The 17,127-nt window shown below is 42.5% G+C and overlaps 1 protein-coding gene across 1 annotated transcript in view; it reads right to left on the bottom strand.

Moving 5' to 3' along the window:
* The window catches only part of EPB41L3 (erythrocyte membrane protein band 4.1 like 3), a 146,067-nt gene that overhangs the window by 88,961 nt on the left and 39,979 nt on the right, over positions 1-17,127 (bottom strand). Inside the window, exon 2 of the mRNA XM_050942121.1 lies at positions 5,818-6,023. Coding sequence (XP_050798078.1) covers positions 5,818-6,012 — 195 coding nt within the window. The 5' untranslated portion in view covers positions 6,013-6,023. The remainder of the gene's footprint in view (positions 1-5,817; positions 6,024-17,127) is intronic.

Raw genomic sequence — 17,127 nt, 5'->3', positions numbered from 1 at the left:
TCCTGTGCCACATTCTCCTCACGGCCCATTTATGCTATATTTTTGGAGCATTTCAATGCCACGGCCTGCGATGCCATCAACATCTAATAGAGCAGACGTTGCTTCAGGGTTGTTGTTGGAACATAATTTTTGCAGTTACAGCATTAGTGATACAGACAGAAAAGCTGAACAGCAGCAGGGCTGTCTTCTGATCATATAATTTGGGCGTTGTTCAAGCAATTTACTGCCAGTTTGGGGATTCAGTCAGTGAATAAATTAGGGGTTTTGTACTAAAATGTTTTACTTCTGAATCTTTCAGAGGTGGGCATGTATCTGGTGTTTAGTTTGATACATCCCCATTTTATTTTCATGGGTTTCATTTCAGCTTGTTGGCTTCAGAAGCTGAGAGAGGACAGGGTCAAATCCCAGAAATCCTCTGGGTATTGGTCTGGTACAATTGGGGTCTGTTTAAGAAGTCTTTCACTCTCCAAGAACTTGGTGGATTCACTAAATAGATTAGTTCAGAAGGCAACACAGTTTGGAAATCCCAAAACATACATGTGTAAAGAAGTAGTAACATTTTTTTCCAGTCTCCGTGAAGTCAGCAGTTCAGTGCTATTCTCTGCAGTGAAAGGGTCATCAACACAGAAGATTAAAAATAATAGTGGAAGACTAGGGGAGAGGACAAGGAAAAGTGAAGCATCTAAGAAAAGACCCACTGCTCTGGGAGACTGATCTATGACAGTCATGCAGAGTAATAAAGGAGAAGTCAGAGGGAGAGTCACGTTTTTGTGACAACCAGGAGATGGAGAGTGTGTGGGAGAGAGATCATGAACTGCAGTTGGTTTGGAAGATTTGTGTTACAGTTGCATTCAGCTGTTGAGAAGGGGCCCTCATAAGCGGGCAATTCAAATAAAAACATGTCAATATTCACATTGCTGTGGTCATTTGAACATGCAGTTGCCATGCTTATGGATCTGTCTGAACATCTGAACTGCTTATTTCATTAAGGCACACAAACTACAGTGTGCACCACATGCTTCAAAATCAGTTCTAATTTCCTTATTGAAAACAACGTACATACCAAGCTAGAAGTTTTTAAAACAAATCCCTTTTAAGATGAGACAGCAAAAATACTTTGGACAGTTTTTCATGTATATTTTTCATACTTGCTTAACTCAAACAGCTGAACAGATTTTCTTCAAAGAACAGAGGCTTCCTCTTCATTTGCCAGGCCACCTTGCTCTGCCTTCCCCAAGTCCCACCATCTCAAGGAGCCTGTAGGAGCTGCTTCTGCCTCTTCTCCATGCCCAAGCTCCTTCTAAATGGCATGCAGTGAAGGGCTAGTCATCACATCATCACATGACTTTTTGGCCTTAAGTGGTGCCACTGGATTGGGTATATTAAAGGGTCCAGCTACATGGATGTGAACCATTTATAGCACTAGAGGAGGCCAACTATGAAGTTTTTTATGTCCCTCAGTCAAGATATTGGTGTGATTCTGCTTGAGTTAGTTCAATGTTTTGTTGATGCTGCCTTACAGGGACCTCTTTTGGTTTCTGCTGCCTGCACCAGGTAGACTGAGCAACATCCTTGAGAATGAAAAAATATTTCCTTTCCTTGGAAGATTGGGCTCTCTCCCCTTTGGTGCATTGGAAGAATGCTGTACTGGTGGAGCTGCAAGGGATTTGGAATTTTCATACCATAAGAAATTCCAGCATTTGTTTTTATCCCAAATTGGGACCAAAAGTTGAAGTTGCAAAAATGTTTGTGGAATGAAAATTCTGAAAAAATAGTGATTCAGAAATTTAAAACACAAAAATCTTTTCAACATTCCCAAAATCTGTTCTAGTTTGGTTTGTTGAAATTACCCAACAACACGTTTTGTTTTGAGTCTTTTCAACATAAAACTGCATTTTCCCACTGTAGGACATTGCTTTATGGGAGCTGCAGTTCAGAAACCCAAAGCCCCAATTTTCCCCTAGGGACCCGGTTGGACTACATCTCCCATGATGCATCCACAGTCATGCGACTCCCATTATGCATCACACATAGCTTGGTCAGAGGGCAATTTTCATTGCATTATGGGAGAGAAAGGGCCTGAACTACAACTCCCATAAAGCAATGCACTGATAAGAAAATGCAATTTTATGTTTTACTGAACTGATTCTAAATTAAAAATGTCAAGGCAGTTCAACAAATGATGTATTCCAATTTGGGTTGAACCAAATTTCCTGATGAAAATATATCAAAAATATATTAGCAAAATCAAGATATTCCCACAGAAAATGTTGATTTTTGTGGAAACTACACTGTCCATTGAAAAATCATTCTGATGGAAAATTTCCTAACAAGATCTATTTATTGGTAAGTTTCAAGGTGCCTGGATTTATGGATATATGTGATGGAAACCTGGATTAACTATAGAGGCCATCAGAGTGGGAGAACTGTCATAGCTGGGGTGGTAGAGCCGCTAAAGTGATAGACTTGGGCCAGTATTCACAAACTGGACAAGAAATGGATAATTTAAATGGACTTCATCGGGTGGTAAGAACATTGTGAGGACAGGAAAGGAGTCAGGGCTTGGTACAAGTCAGGGGACTCCACAGGGCAGCTTGAGATGTGCAGCTTGAGGATGTCATCTTTTTAGCTTGAGTTGGGCAAAAATGGCAAAAAAATTCAAGACCCACAGGTTGAGATTTACAAAGTAGTCTAGAGGATTAGGCAATTATCTTCCCTCAAAAATAATGGAGGGTAAGTGTCAAAAACCAGAAAGGTAGATCATTGGGATTTGGGGTTTAATACAGCTTTAAAAACAGTATGGTCATCTCGGCTTTAAGCAAATACAAAGAACAGTTTGCTTGGTTTTCCACTTCGCAGTTCATTAACTATAAAGGGCCTAACAATTTGTCTTATGTAAATCAAATCAGGGTACCTGAAAGGTATGTTACTCTTGTATATTACTGCAGCTCCTTTAGCACAGTCATATGAGTATGCTGACCACATTCATATTATCTCTGTTATTACTGTGATAGAAAAAAAGCTTAACATTTTTTAATGAGCTGTAGCCCACGAAAGCTTATGCTGAAATAAATTTGTTAGTCTCTAAGGTGCCACAAGTACTCCTGTTCTTTTTGTGGTTATTTCTTGTTATGTCTGAGAAAAAGCCCTTGATAAAGGGCCAAGTAAAACCAGAATAATTTCTTCTGTTCCACCCCTACTTTTTTACAACTCATAATTCAGGTTCAATCCCAGTAAATAAGGAACACAAATTTTATTGCAACTGATTGCACCTGGGTATTTTTAGAAACACTACATAATGGAAATTTTTCCTGCAGAAAGCTGCATTTGGAGAGGAGTGCCAGTTCACGTTTCAGTGCTCTAAAAAAAATAGGGAAGCTATGTGTATATATATATATACACACACACACACATCTCAGCCTTTGTCAAGGCCAAGGTGTGTGTGTAAATATATATATAAATATATATATATATAAATATAAAACTTGACACACTAGATCTATGACTTTTCCATCCATGAACAGATGTTGCTCTGATGCAACACGCTTTCAACCCCTCTGAAACTGGAATCCCTTTTGATAGAGACACTTCAGAGTCACAGAATCTAGCAACAGTGGTCTTTGATGCTCTCCAGCCTCTGCATCAGGCATGAAATACTAATAAATCTGCTGAATAGCTGCACGTCTTAGATTTAGGTAGCTGCTCAGTGTTTAGAGCCCAGCATGTGGACTTTCTTCTCACTACATCACCTGGGGGTATGGCAGAAAGATGGGAGGATTAAATTATTGTACTGGATGGAAAGTGTGTTCATTTTGGGAGTAGATTCCGGGGGGGAGGGGCTCAGAATCAATGTAAAAAATACACAGTACTTTTCTTCCTTCAAAAAACAAAAAGGAAATGAAACAACTGTTCTTGTGTATGTAATGACAGTAAGGAAAACCATTGTAATTGGGCAATGAAATATATCTTGTCCCAGGGATTCTCTCACAGAACTGGTAATAACGAAAGTACAAACTTCCTCATTCTGACTGTCTCTCTCACTTCTGAGACAGAGGAATGAGAAGAAAATAAAGCCCATTGCCCAACCAGTTTTTGCTGAAACTCCCAACAATAGCGCTGATTAATGACAATTTTAATCGTATTTTCTGTGACTTGCCCATTCAGAAATAGTCTACAGGCATTATTTCAAATAGTTTATAAAGCCATCTCATAGCAATGACTTCTGAAGTCAAACTGGAGACCTAGAGGCAAAAGGTTCCATATTCCTTTACGAATCTACTGAGAAATCCAGCTCTTTAAGAGCCTTCAACTACCCAGAGAATTAAGTAATTAGTGAGAACATGTTATCCCGCCAGTCTCATAGGGGAAGTTGAGACCCAGATGGCAAAAACTGGTGCATAAGTTTGAAGAAGAAAATGAATAGCAAATAGTGAGCGTGAGTAGTAACTCTGACATAAGGCGACAGATTTATAACCACAATCAAATTTTGCACCACAATCATTTGCTGGCACAAATGACAGAATTTGGGTGTTCAACTATGCAAATACACCGGGCCAACTGGCAGACATCAAAATGCTATCATTTGCACCAGAAATTACTTGTGCCTGCAATTTTGCTCTCAAAAGTAAATTTGGATGTAACACTGGGGGCACAAACTGAGAAATCGTCAAATCTAAGTGTGAAATCTTCAAATCCACAATACACAACCTGCACAGAAGCAGTCATAGGTCACTAGGAATGCTTTAAATGTATGTTCGAACTTATAAATAATCTGTCCAGTTAAAATAACGTGTCTTCACTTCAAAGGCAATGCCCCGAACTTGTTAAAAGGTTTAATAGTATTAAAAGGTTTAAACTGATTTCTATTCCATACTTCAAAGATGAATGACATTAGACAAGGGTCATTAACCCTAGGACACTAAGAGCTGTGTTTTCCAGACACCTGAAGCTAATGGAGGGTCTCTTATCTGCCAAAGCTAATTGTTAGCACTCCTGACCTATTGACTAGTAAGAGTGAGATAAAATTTTGATGTGATAATTTTTCACAACTATAATGAATGTATAGATGAACAAAAAAGAATAGCCACTTAACTCTTCATAGCTAAAACAGTATAGCTTAAAAGTAATTACAGTGCAATTGTTTTAGAATAGTGGTTCTCAAACTTTTGTACTGGTGACCCCTTTCGCATAGCAAGCCCCTGAGTGTGACTCCCCCTTATAAATATATAAAAAAGAATTTTTAATTTAACACCATTATAAATCCTGGAGGCAAAGCAGGGTTTTGGGTGGAGGTTGACAGCCTGCGACCTCCCATGTAATAACCTTGCAACCCCGAGGGGTCCTGACCCCCAGTTTGAGAACCCCTGTTTTAGAACTATAGTGGTTTAAAAGACCTCAGAGATTTTACATGGGTCACACATAAAACAAGCATCAGTTTTCAGCAGGTGTCAGTGTGAAAATAAATCCTATAAACTCTTTCAGTTTCTAAAAACATATTAGTGTAATCTGATGCAGTGAAAGACTGAAGGGTTTTCCCCTCCCTTTAAGGATAACATTGGACTCTGAAATTAAGTGCAGCAGGTAGGAGATCTGACATTAATTCCAAAAGATATTGCTTGACTGTGAAATAAAATATTTTAAGCCCTAAGGACCAGTCAATCAATATAGCAAAAGCTGCAATAACTGTCAAACTAATGGAACTTTTTAATTCAGAAAAAAAAATTGTTTTGACTAAACCACAGGCTACCTCCTAGTCGTTAGTTAATAAGATAGCATTTAATCAACCACGTTCACCAAACCTAGAAATGGTTCACTTGCCTGCTCTTTTTTCACAGGCGTACTGTGTGCTGCCACAGCAGAGAACTGGTCTATCGCGTTCTGATGTTCCTCACTGAGCTGCTGCTGCTGCTGGTCTTGAGGTTGTGCCCCAGCTGTCCCTTGCTGTGCAGGGGCTTCTTGTTGGTCTTGGTCCTGATCCTTGGATTCAGAGTCTGATCCCGATTCTGTAGTCATGGTTGATTATGCTGTAAAACAAGATGACCAAACCTACTCAATGTTATTCTTGCAGCTGCTGCTATTTTCTCTTTTTCAATTACATTTGAAAATGGAGAAAGACAATCACAAAGTTTTTGTCTCATTGCTTCTGGCTCTGAAAATCTAATAGTGTACAGTGGATCATATTCATTTGTGGCCTGCTCTGTTTGGTTTCTTGGAAAAGCATCTCTTGATGCAGAGGACTATGACTAATTACATTTATGAATTTTAAGGAGGTTTATGCATCCATAAAGTTTTCCTTTGTATTGTCATTTAATGAACATATTGTAGCAAAAGTACATTAATATAATAATCATCAGATATAATAAATTAATAGTGTGTGTGAAAGCCAATGAATATAATTTTCTAGCGCATGTAAATGACAGAGGAGACCAAGTCCTATTGATTTTTCTAAGCATTTAAGAGCTCCTTAGTCTCACTTAAAGTCAATGGGATACCAGCTCCTTAGTTCCCAGGTCACTTTTGAAAAAGGGACTTAGGCACTTTTGCAAATTTTACCCAGTATCTTTAGTGTTAATATTTAACTGCTATAGAGAGATATTGCATGAAAATTAGCAACTTTGTTGCTATGAGACATGGTTAGCTTTTAATGAAGGTGTTACTATGAGCCAAATTCTGCTCAGTGACCTCAGCTAAAGGGTAGAGGGTTATACTTACCCAGGTTCAGTGGATGCACATAAAAATTCATTCTGGTTCTAGAACTATTATTGATTCTAGCACTATTTCACATTTTAAATTACAGGAATCTCTCTGAAACCTGCACTCTCTCTAACATCAGTATGACCTTTGTAAGTGCGCTCCCCACAATCCCACTGCCTTCAATGAGGCTTTACTTGAATGAGTAAGCAGAATTTGGCCCTATATTTTATTCAGCCCCACATGGATATGAGTCAATTATACTTTCATCATTCCCCTCAATATGCCTGAATATTAAAAAAAAACAAACAAAAAACCCCAAACGTTATTACTTTATCCCATGATCTCTAAACTTTGGGGGGGAGGGGTTAAAATGGAAACAAACAACAACAGGCCTCAGTATGAAAAGTGTGAGTGTGAGCTTATTTTCATTCATTCAGTAATAAATCAACAGGAAAATATTAGCAAGAAAATATTTCACATTAAAAGAACATATTGTCAGCACAGGGCCTCATACCACAGAGGAACAAAACGCAGATAAACACCACCACAACCATTCTACACCAAACAAGGATTTGAAAGAACACATTCTACATCAGCACAAGTGGCACAATGAATAAATCCAACATTATCTTCAATATTTGAACCTTATTAGCCATCACTGCCTTATAGATCTACAACTTTGATTTTAAGCTATTTAAAAAAAAATTAGGCTCTTGCCATCTATTTCTGTTCATCAAGTTGTAATTTCTTTAACCTGGTAACCATAGTTACTTTCCAATTACAAGCAATTCCACAGAACATAAAGCTGCTTATTAATTTTGTATATGAGTCCACTATCAATTCCTAGATTAAACTAATGATGCTTGCTAGCACAATAAGTTTGGTTATCTCTGTTTTTTCCATTTTAACAGCTTTTTTTTTTTTCCAGACCGTTTACTAGGGTTCCATTGTTTTAAATGAAAATGTTCAATAAGGTATTTGAAAATATAATCTGATAAGTCATTTGTCTATTAGTTGACATCTTCTATACACTGAAGACCAAATTTTCAAAGGGGCTGTTTGCACATGCGTAGCTCTGTGTGTGCAATTTTTGTGCACTCTCTCGTGCACACAAATGGTGAATAAAACAGTAATGTTCAATGTGTTCAACTTGTGTGCAGGGTGCATATGTAAATTCTTACACTGTATGCAACAAGTGATATGATGCAAAAATTGTGAGAGCAAGTCATTAAGAACACGCAAACTGACATCACACTTTGGAAATCTGTCCTCAAATATTTTATCTATTATCTTATCAGGTATTCATTTAGAAGGACACCATATACTTCTGTATACACTTCTTTCGCGCAGGTACATAAAATGTGTCCTTTAACAGTCTTACTATTTTAACAATATAAAAACAAACAGAGGAGCAGGAGAGAGGAAAAAGAATTGTTGGGGGTCATTTTAAAAGGGCTGATCATGGCTCAGAGTTCAATTCATTAAGCCATTCATTTTTGTTTACTTTAAAAATAAATTGTAAAATAAGGTTAATCTCTTGTTGTTTTGCATCGCCCATCTGTCATATCAGCATGTAATGACCTATCCTTCATCTGATGCTACTACTGCCACTATTATAAAGCACTGTGGTTTGCAGTCTTGTTGTAGTTGTGTTGACTCCAGGATATTAGAGAGACAAGGCAGGTAAAGCAATATCTTTTATTGGACCAACTTCTGTCAGTAAGAGAGGCAAGTTTTCCATCTTGCACATAATTCTTCTTCAGGTCAAAACTTGGAAGAACTACTCAGTGTAAGCTGGAAAGCTTGCCTCTTTCACCAACAGAAATTGGTCCAATAAAAGATATTACTTCACCACCTTTTCTCACTACTATAAACCACCTTTTTTTAAAAATACGGTCTCTGAACAGAAAAAAATCCTAAAATTTCCTCCCTCTAATTCTACACCTTTTTTTGTACAATTGAGAACATAGATAATATTATCTCACTACTCAAATATTCACTCAACAGCTTCAGTAACAAACTACTATTTTGGAATTTTCTAGTTTACAAATATTAATGGATTAGCAACAATCAAAATTAAGTTACAACTACAAAAACCAATGAAAAATTAACTCTCAATAGCATAAAATTATCAAGAGCATTATTTATAAAGAGCATAAATTATATATAATTCACTAAGACTTATGCTCAAGGGGCCTAATTTTCATATTAGTTACACCAGTGTAAGTCAGAAGCAAGTCCTGAAGTTAATGGAATCACTCCTGTTTAAAATGGTATCAACCCATGTCTTGAGTGTCTTCACTAATATCAGGTGAGATTGTCAGCTGGTAGAAATCAGTGTAGCTCCAGAAAATTCATGGCCCATGACCTGTCCATGACTTTTACTATATACCCCTGACTAAAACTTGAGGAGGGAGGGAGGCTCTGTGCGGTGCCGCAGGTGCTCGGGGGGAAAGGGGACGCAGCCCAGGGAGGTGCTGTGAGTGCTCGGGCTGGGGGGTTGGCGAGACTGGGGCACATTCCCTACCTGGCTCCTGGGAAGCGGGGACCTCCAGCTCCTAGCCCCACATGCTGCCTCCACTCCGCCCCAAGCCCTGGTTCTGCAGTTCCCATTGGCTGGGAATGGCAGCCAATGGGAGCTGCAGGGGTAGTGCCTACATGTGGAGGCGCATGTGGAGCTAGTAGCTGAGGGAAGGGAATTCCTGTCGCCCTTCCGGGGGAGCTCTCCCCGAGATAAGCCCCGTCCACACCCCAACACCCAGCCCTGAATGCCCCACACACCCAAACTCCTGTTGCTGGGGGGTGGGTCCAAAATTGCCCCAGCAGCAGCTGGTGTGGCTGGCCCAAGGGCTGCCCAAGCTCCTCAGGCTGCTCCTGGGCCAGCTGCATGGGCCACTGCAGAAGATACGGAGGTCACAGAAAGTTATGGATTCTGAGACCTCTGTGACCTTTGTGACAAACATGGAACTTATTTTTTTTTAAAGAAATAGAATAGGAATATTAAAAAGCAGTAAAGATACGATTTAAATTATTTCACTTTTGTTTGTACATAGCAAGAAGAATGTACACACAAACCACATTTGTGGATTGTCAAACATAATGCAATTGGCTGAAATAACTTCTTATCTTCACTTTACTACTCCCTTCTAGCTAATCAATAGGTTTTGGTGCCAAAAATATGACCCTGTGATCTGAACTCATGAAGTCGTAGTATTGGGGAAACAAATCTGAGGCAGTAATATATTTAAGAAAAGAGACACTGCATTTGAGTTATTTGAAGTTTTCCCATATTTAGTGCAAGCCTGGGGTCATGTTCCTCCTCCTAAACATGAATTGTTTAAAAGCACACTTGATGAAATGGTTCATCAGAAGTCAAGTCAATTTTTAAATAAACATGTCGCTGTTCGATACAAATTGTATGATATGATTCAATACATAGATTCATAGTTGGGTATTTAATACAATTTTCCCTCCCCCTCTCCAATTACTTGTTATGATTAAGACAAAACAGCATATCACTTCATTCTCCATATACTGTTCATACTCCTGAGGGCATTCTGTAACAAAAAATTAAAAATTCTGCACATTTTATTTGCCAAATAAATGTGGAGGCTCCAGCATGGCATTGGGGAGCACAGGCCACTCTCTGTGACAGAGGCGGGAGATGACTGTGCAGCCCCCCCAACCCCAGACACAGACTCAGAGGTGAGACTGCACCCAACCCAGAGCGCAAGGACTGGGTCTGCCCCAGAAACACCCACCCCTCTGTGCCAGGTGCACTAGGAGTGGGCAGACAGGCTCAGCAAGGCAGGATCCAAGTATGAAGGGGCTTAGTGGGGGGGATCCAGGTGTGGGTTCTGTGTGAGGCAATCTGGGTGCGGGCGGCTCAGTGGGGGATCCAGGTGCATGGGGGGGAGGGTGTCTGGATGCACAGTTGCTTGTTGGGGGGTTCTGGGTGCAATGATAATGAGGCACTGCAGGGGATCCAGGTGAAGGCTGTTGGGGCTCGGGGGTGGGTCTGGATGTGAGGGGTTCAGTGTGTGGTCCAGATGCTGGGAGAATGTGGCTCAATGGAGTGGAGATCCAGATGCAGGTGGCTTGTCGGGGTGGTGTAGGTGCAGGGTAGGGTGACCATATCTCCCCATTTTACAGGGACAGTCCCAATTTTTGGGTCTTTTTCTTATATAGGCTCCTATTACCCTCCACCCCCATCCCAATTTTTCAAACTTGCTCTCTGGTCACCTTAGTGCAGGGGGAGTGGGGCTCAGCAAACGGGCGTTCCGAGTACTGGGAGGTGAAGATCAGCATGCCATGTAGAGGAAAAGGAAGTCCCATCCTTCCCAGTCCAGCCAGAACTATTAGCTGAGCCCGGTGCAGGGTAAGGAGTCGGGTCTTCCTCAGTCTCGCCTCCTGCACCACCTCTTCGCCGGCTGCCTTGGGCACCCGAAACATACTGCTGGGGAGGGTTGCATGACCACTCTTGTGGCTTCCCCTTGCTTCCCCATGAGAAAGTTATTCTTCTGTGGGAAGCAAAGAAATCTGTGGGGGACATAAATTCTGCCTATGCACAGTAGCACAGAATTCCCTCAGGAGTAATGGTTCAGAAACTACCCTCTCCCCTGTTTATCATTCTACTGTGAGGCAATGCCCACTCTCCTCTCTACCTCACTCCTTTCTCCTGACCGAAAAATCCTGTTATACCTTCCCTATTCACATGGTCATTAAGAGTCTCAGACCCTGCCTTCCAGGTATAAAACATAGATCTTTTTTCACCCTATACATGCAGACCACAAAACTTATAAATACTCTGTTAATCAAAGCCAGTGGCCAGCATAACCCAAGATTCAATCCAGATGAAGCATTTAATAAAATTTCATTTATTTTCAATAGCCTCAAAAAAAAAATCTGGATACATAAAGTAAAAATCAAGTCAAGTTACAGGAGAAACTGATGATGAATTCCAAAATAAATAGCAATGTAATAACAAAGCAAACACTGAAACCAACTGTAATTGAATAAACTAAATATAGTCACTAACTATTTCCTGTAATGTACTGATCAATGCTTTATATTTAAAAAACTTCAATGATCTATTAACCCCTTTGAGGAAAGTTATCTTAATTATAATAATTTCTAAATATTATTATAAATTACTACAGAGTCAGCGTTGCAAGTTGCATAATAAAGCAATGACCCAATTTTAATATTTATGTTCCAAATAACAAGAGACATATTTATCTAGGAATAACCTCTGAAAAGGGATGACATTCTTCTAACTTATTGAGGACAATCTTACTACTAAAACCATGTAATAAATATAAATATATAGTGCAGGAGTAGACCATACTTGAGATCATTGCACTTTAAGCATGAGCTCTAAATTATTTAGAAAACTGTTTCAAGACTTTATGTATTTTACACCAATTGGTTCCTTATTAGAAAAAAGATTACCTTTTCTGTAACTGGTGTTCTTCGAGATGTGTTGCTCATGTCCATTCCATATTAGGTGTGTGTGCTCACCACATGCACCAGTGCTGGAATTTTTTCCCCTCAGCAGTATCTGTAGGGGACTGGCTCTGGTGCCCTTTTAAGTGGTACTTGCATGGCGCAGTATAAGGGGCGCTGCCATCTCCCCCCAGCCTCAGTTCCTTCTTGCTGGAAACTCCAACAGTGGGGAGGAGGGTGGGTTGTGAAATGGACATTAGCAACACATCTCAAAGAACACCAGTTATGGAAAAGGTAACTGTCTTTTCTTCAAGTGCTTGCTCGTGTCCTTTCCATATCAGGTGATTCCAAAGCAGTACCGCTAGAGGTAGGTAGGAGTTCATGGACATGTAGACTGCAACACACCTCTGCTGAACCAGTGTCGTCTCTGGCCTGTTGAGTGATGGCATAATAAGTGGTAAACGTGTGAACAGAGGACCACGTTGCGGCTCTACAGATGTGCTGGATAGGGATGTGCACCAGAAAGGCAGCCGAAGACGCCCATCCATGCTCTTGTCGAGTGGGCTCTGACATTCGTCAGCAGCAGAACCCCTGCCAGGTCATAACAGATCCTTATGCACGAGGTGATCCAATTGGAAATCCTCTGCGAGGACACCAGAAGGCCATTCATCCTGTCCGCTGTACCGATGAAAAGCTGAGTTGATTTACGGAAAGGCTTGGTATGTTCTAAATAAAAAGCCAAGGCCCTTCGGACATTCACTGGTCTTGTGTGGTTTGGGACAGAACACTGAGAGAAAGATGTCCTTGTTCATATGGAAGGTGGACAGGAAGCCTGGTGGGTCTGCAGCTGAACCGTGTCTTTGTACAACACAGTGTACAGCAGATTTGAGGTCAAGGCTTTAATCTCAGAGACCTGTCTCGCCAAAGTCACTGCCACCACGAACGTAACCTTCCATAACAGGTGGGAAAAGGAGCAGGAATCCAGCAGCTCAAAGGGCGGGCCGGTGAGCCTAAAGAGGACCAAGTTCAGATCCCACTGCTGGATGGGAGCCCGTACCTGCAAGAAGAATCTCTCAAGCATCTCATCATCATGTCATGGGAAAAACACCATCTGTCCTTGGATCAGCAGGTGAAAGGCAGAGATGGCCGCAAGATGCACTCTTATGGAAGAGTGTGCCTGGTTCCTCAAATGAATCAGGTAATCTAGAACAGCCTGTATGGAAGAACATGAGGGAGAGATGCCACATTCGGTCACTCAGTGGGAAAACCTCATCCACTTGGCCAGGAAAATCAGTCTAGCTGAGGGCTTCCTACTCCCCAGGAGGGCCTGCTGGACTCCTTCCGAATAGGTCCGTTCCTCTGGGTTCAGTCACACAGCATCCATGCTGAGAGGTGGAACTTGAGGTTGGTGTGTAGAAGCCAACCGTGGTCTTGTGACAGCAGGTCCAGGCAGTTGGGCAGGGGCCAGGGAGGGCCTGCCGTCAGGTTCATGAGTGTGCTGAACCAATGCTGACAAGGCCACGTAAGGGCGATCACGACAATGTCTGCTTTGTCTCTCTTGATCTGGAATCGGAGGGAACACGTACATCAGGCTCCCTGACAATGACAGGAAGAAAGCATCTGAGAGGGAGCCTTTGCTCAGACCTTGCCGAGAACAAAACCAGTGGCATTTCTTTTTCTGTCTGGTAGAGAACAGGTCCACTTGGGGAGTTCCCCACCTTTGGAAGATCATGCAGGCTACCTCTTAATGGAGCGACCATTCATGGTGAGAGGAGAAGTCCCTGCTGAACTGGTCCACCAGCATATTCTTGACACCAGGAAGGTGACTAGCTTCCAGGTGGATTTTGTGGCTAATGCAGAAGTTCCATAGATGGAGTGCCTCTTGACAGAGAGCTGATGAATGCACCTCCCCTTGCCTGTTGATGTAGAACATCGAGGCTGTGATGTCCGTCAGGTCTCATACCACCTTGCCCGACAGGTGGGGTAGGAAGACTCCGCATGCCAGCCAAACTGCTCGGAGCTCTTTGACTTTCATGTGCAACTTTGCCTCCTCTGGGGACCACATCCCTGTGTCTGGAGCTCTCCAAGATGTGCACCCAATCGAGGTCTGAGGCATCCAACACCAACTAGATGGAGTGAGGGGGGTTGTTGAACGGAACACCACCTAGGACTGTCCTGCGGATTGTCCACCATCTCAGCAAGGTAAATATCACCTAGGGAATGGTAACAATCTTTTCCAGGGGGTCTCAGGACTAGGAATAGATGATCCCCAGACGTTGTTGTAGGGGCTACATGTGGGGTCTGGCATGGTGGACTACGTAAGTGCACACTGCTATGTGACCCAGCAAGCGCAGACAAACCCTGGCTGTAGTCAAAGGGAACATGTAGACTTCCGCGATGAGGTCTGTCAACGTGAGGAATCTTTCCAGCAGCATGAACACCCTGGCACAGGTCGAGTCAAGAACCGCTCCGATGAACTCTATCCTCTGTATGGGCACTAAAATAGACTTTTTGTTATTTACCAGTAGGCCCAGAGAGTGGCACATGGCTTGAAGCACCACTACATAACATAACATAACAACATAAGAACGGCTGTACTGGGTTAGACCAAAGGTCCATCTAGCCCAGTATCTGTCTACCGACAGTGGCCAATGCCAGGAGTCCCAGAGGGAGTGAACCTAACAGGTAACGATCAAGTGATCTCTCTCCTGCCATCCATCTCCACCCTCTGACAAACAGAGGCTAGGGACACCATTCCTTACCCATCCTGGCTAACAGCCATTAATGGACTTAACTTCCGTGAATTTATCCAGTTCTCTTTTAAACCCTGTTATAGTCCTAGCCTTCACAACCTCCTTAGGCAAGGAATTCCACAGTTGATTGTGTGCTGTGTGAAGGAACTTGTTTTTATTTGTTTTAAACCTGCTGCCCATTAATTTCATTTGGTGGCCCCTAGTTCTTGTATTATGGGAACAAGTAAATAACTTTTCCATATTCACTTTCTCCACATCACTCATGATTTTATATACCTCTATCATATCCTCCCTTAGTCTCCTCATTTCCAAGCTGAAAAGTCCTAGCCTCTTTAATCTCGCCTCATATGGGACCTGTTCCAAACCCCTAATCATTTTAGTTGCCCTTTTCCGAACCTTTTCTAGTGCCAGTATATCTTTTTTGAGATGAGGAGACCGCATCTGCACACAGTATTCAAGATGTGGGCGTAACATCAATTTATATAAGGGCAATAAGATATTCTCCGTCTTATTCTCTATCCCCTTTTTAATGATTCCTAACATCCTGTTTGCTTTTTTGACTGCCTTTGGACTTTAGACCTGGACCTGCCCTTGACGAGCCAGCCTTCAAGCTACGGGTAGATCTGGATACCCCGACATCTGAGGTAAGCCGCTACCATCAACATGCACTTGGTAAACACTCTCGGTGCTGTCACCAGGCCAAACGTGAGGACTGCAAACTGGTAGTGGTGGGGCCCCACCATAAACTGGAGGGAAGCATCTGTGTCCTTGAAAGATCACTATGTGGACATATGAGTTCTTCAAGTAGAGGGCGGCATTCCAGTCTCCCGGATCCAAGGAGGGGATAACAGAAGCCAGGGAAACCATGCAGAACTTTAACCTCTTTAGGTACTTATTGAGGTCTCACAGGTCCGGAATGGGCCATAGACCACCCGTGGCCTTTAGGATTAAAAAGTACTGGGAATAGAACCCCTTGTTCCAGTACTCGAGAGGAACTTCTTCCACCACACCTAACTGTAGCAACTTTTTTACTTCCTGCACGAGGAGACTCTTGTGAGAGGGGTCCCTGAAGAGGGGGAAGGGGGGTATAAAGAAACTGGAGGGTATAACCCTGCTCCACGGTGCTGAGGACCCAATGGTCTGAGGTTATAGCGGTTGAAGTAGAGAGGAAAAGGGAAAGGTGGTTGGAGAACACTGGGACAGATGGATCCGGGGAACAGTCTGGTAGGTCACACTCGGGCGCCCCCTCGAACGACCATTTGGCCCCTTGCTTGATAAGGGTCGAGCCCGACTGGGCAGAGGGTGGAGCCGGGTGACTCAGACGGTGCTTGTAGCCCTTGGCTCATTTGGGGGGCTGGTCCTGCCGAGGCTAGCTCCTCTGGCCCTGAGGCTGCTGTGGTTTGAACCGCTTATGCGTCGGGGCTGGGACATAGAAACCCAGGGTTTTCAGGGTGGTGCGGGAGTCCTTGGAGCCATACAACACTTGCTGTCCATTTCCTCCACAAATAGGGCTTGGCCATTGGAGGGCAAGTCCTGCATTGACTATTTGGGAAGTAAGAAACTACTAACTATGTACAACTATATTACAGGTTTTCACAGTTCGCAAGAACAGAGAATGACACAATGCTAGCCGAAGCAGCAGACATTCCAACACCATCACTGGCAGCAAGAAGGAACTGAGGGGAGGGGGGTAGAGCCAGCAGTCTCCTTATATTGCGCCATGCGGGCACCACTCTAGAGGGCACCAGAGTCAGTCTCTTACAGATACTGCCGAGGCAAAAACTTCTGGCACTGGTGCATGTGGAGCGCAAAAATACCTAATATGGAATGGACATGAACAAGCACTATTTTTTTTTTTTGCCTTAACTTGTGTGAATGTTGTGTTCATGCATGTGAAGGACTTAGGGCTGAATACTGGTTCTGCACACACTGAACTGGGGAGATAAGGACCTCCAGGAAATGTAGATAAGAACTTATGGTGAGTGTTTAGGACTATAGCGGCTCACACTGAACCTGTCTACTCCACCATCATCATCATCTCCATTAAGGCTCTAGAAGGGGCAGAGTTTAAAAAATCTCTTTCTTATCTCCCTTCTGATAAGTGGGTTGGAAGTACCATTGCCACTTTGTGTTATGATCTCCCTGGTGCACATCAACAACTCAGTGCTTGGTTTTTCCATGTAGGCTGCCTACTCTCCTGCTGCCTATTGATTCTTGTGTTTGAATTTAGGTCACT

Source organism: Gopherus flavomarginatus, chromosome 2, assembly GCF_025201925.1.
Source record: "Gopherus flavomarginatus isolate rGopFla2 chromosome 2, rGopFla2.mat.asm, whole genome shotgun sequence".
Taxonomy (NCBI): Eukaryota; Metazoa; Chordata; order Testudines; family Testudinidae; genus Gopherus; species Gopherus flavomarginatus.
The sequence above is the reverse complement of the archived record's forward strand: the minus strand, read 5'-3'. Positions and strand labels throughout refer to the sequence as shown.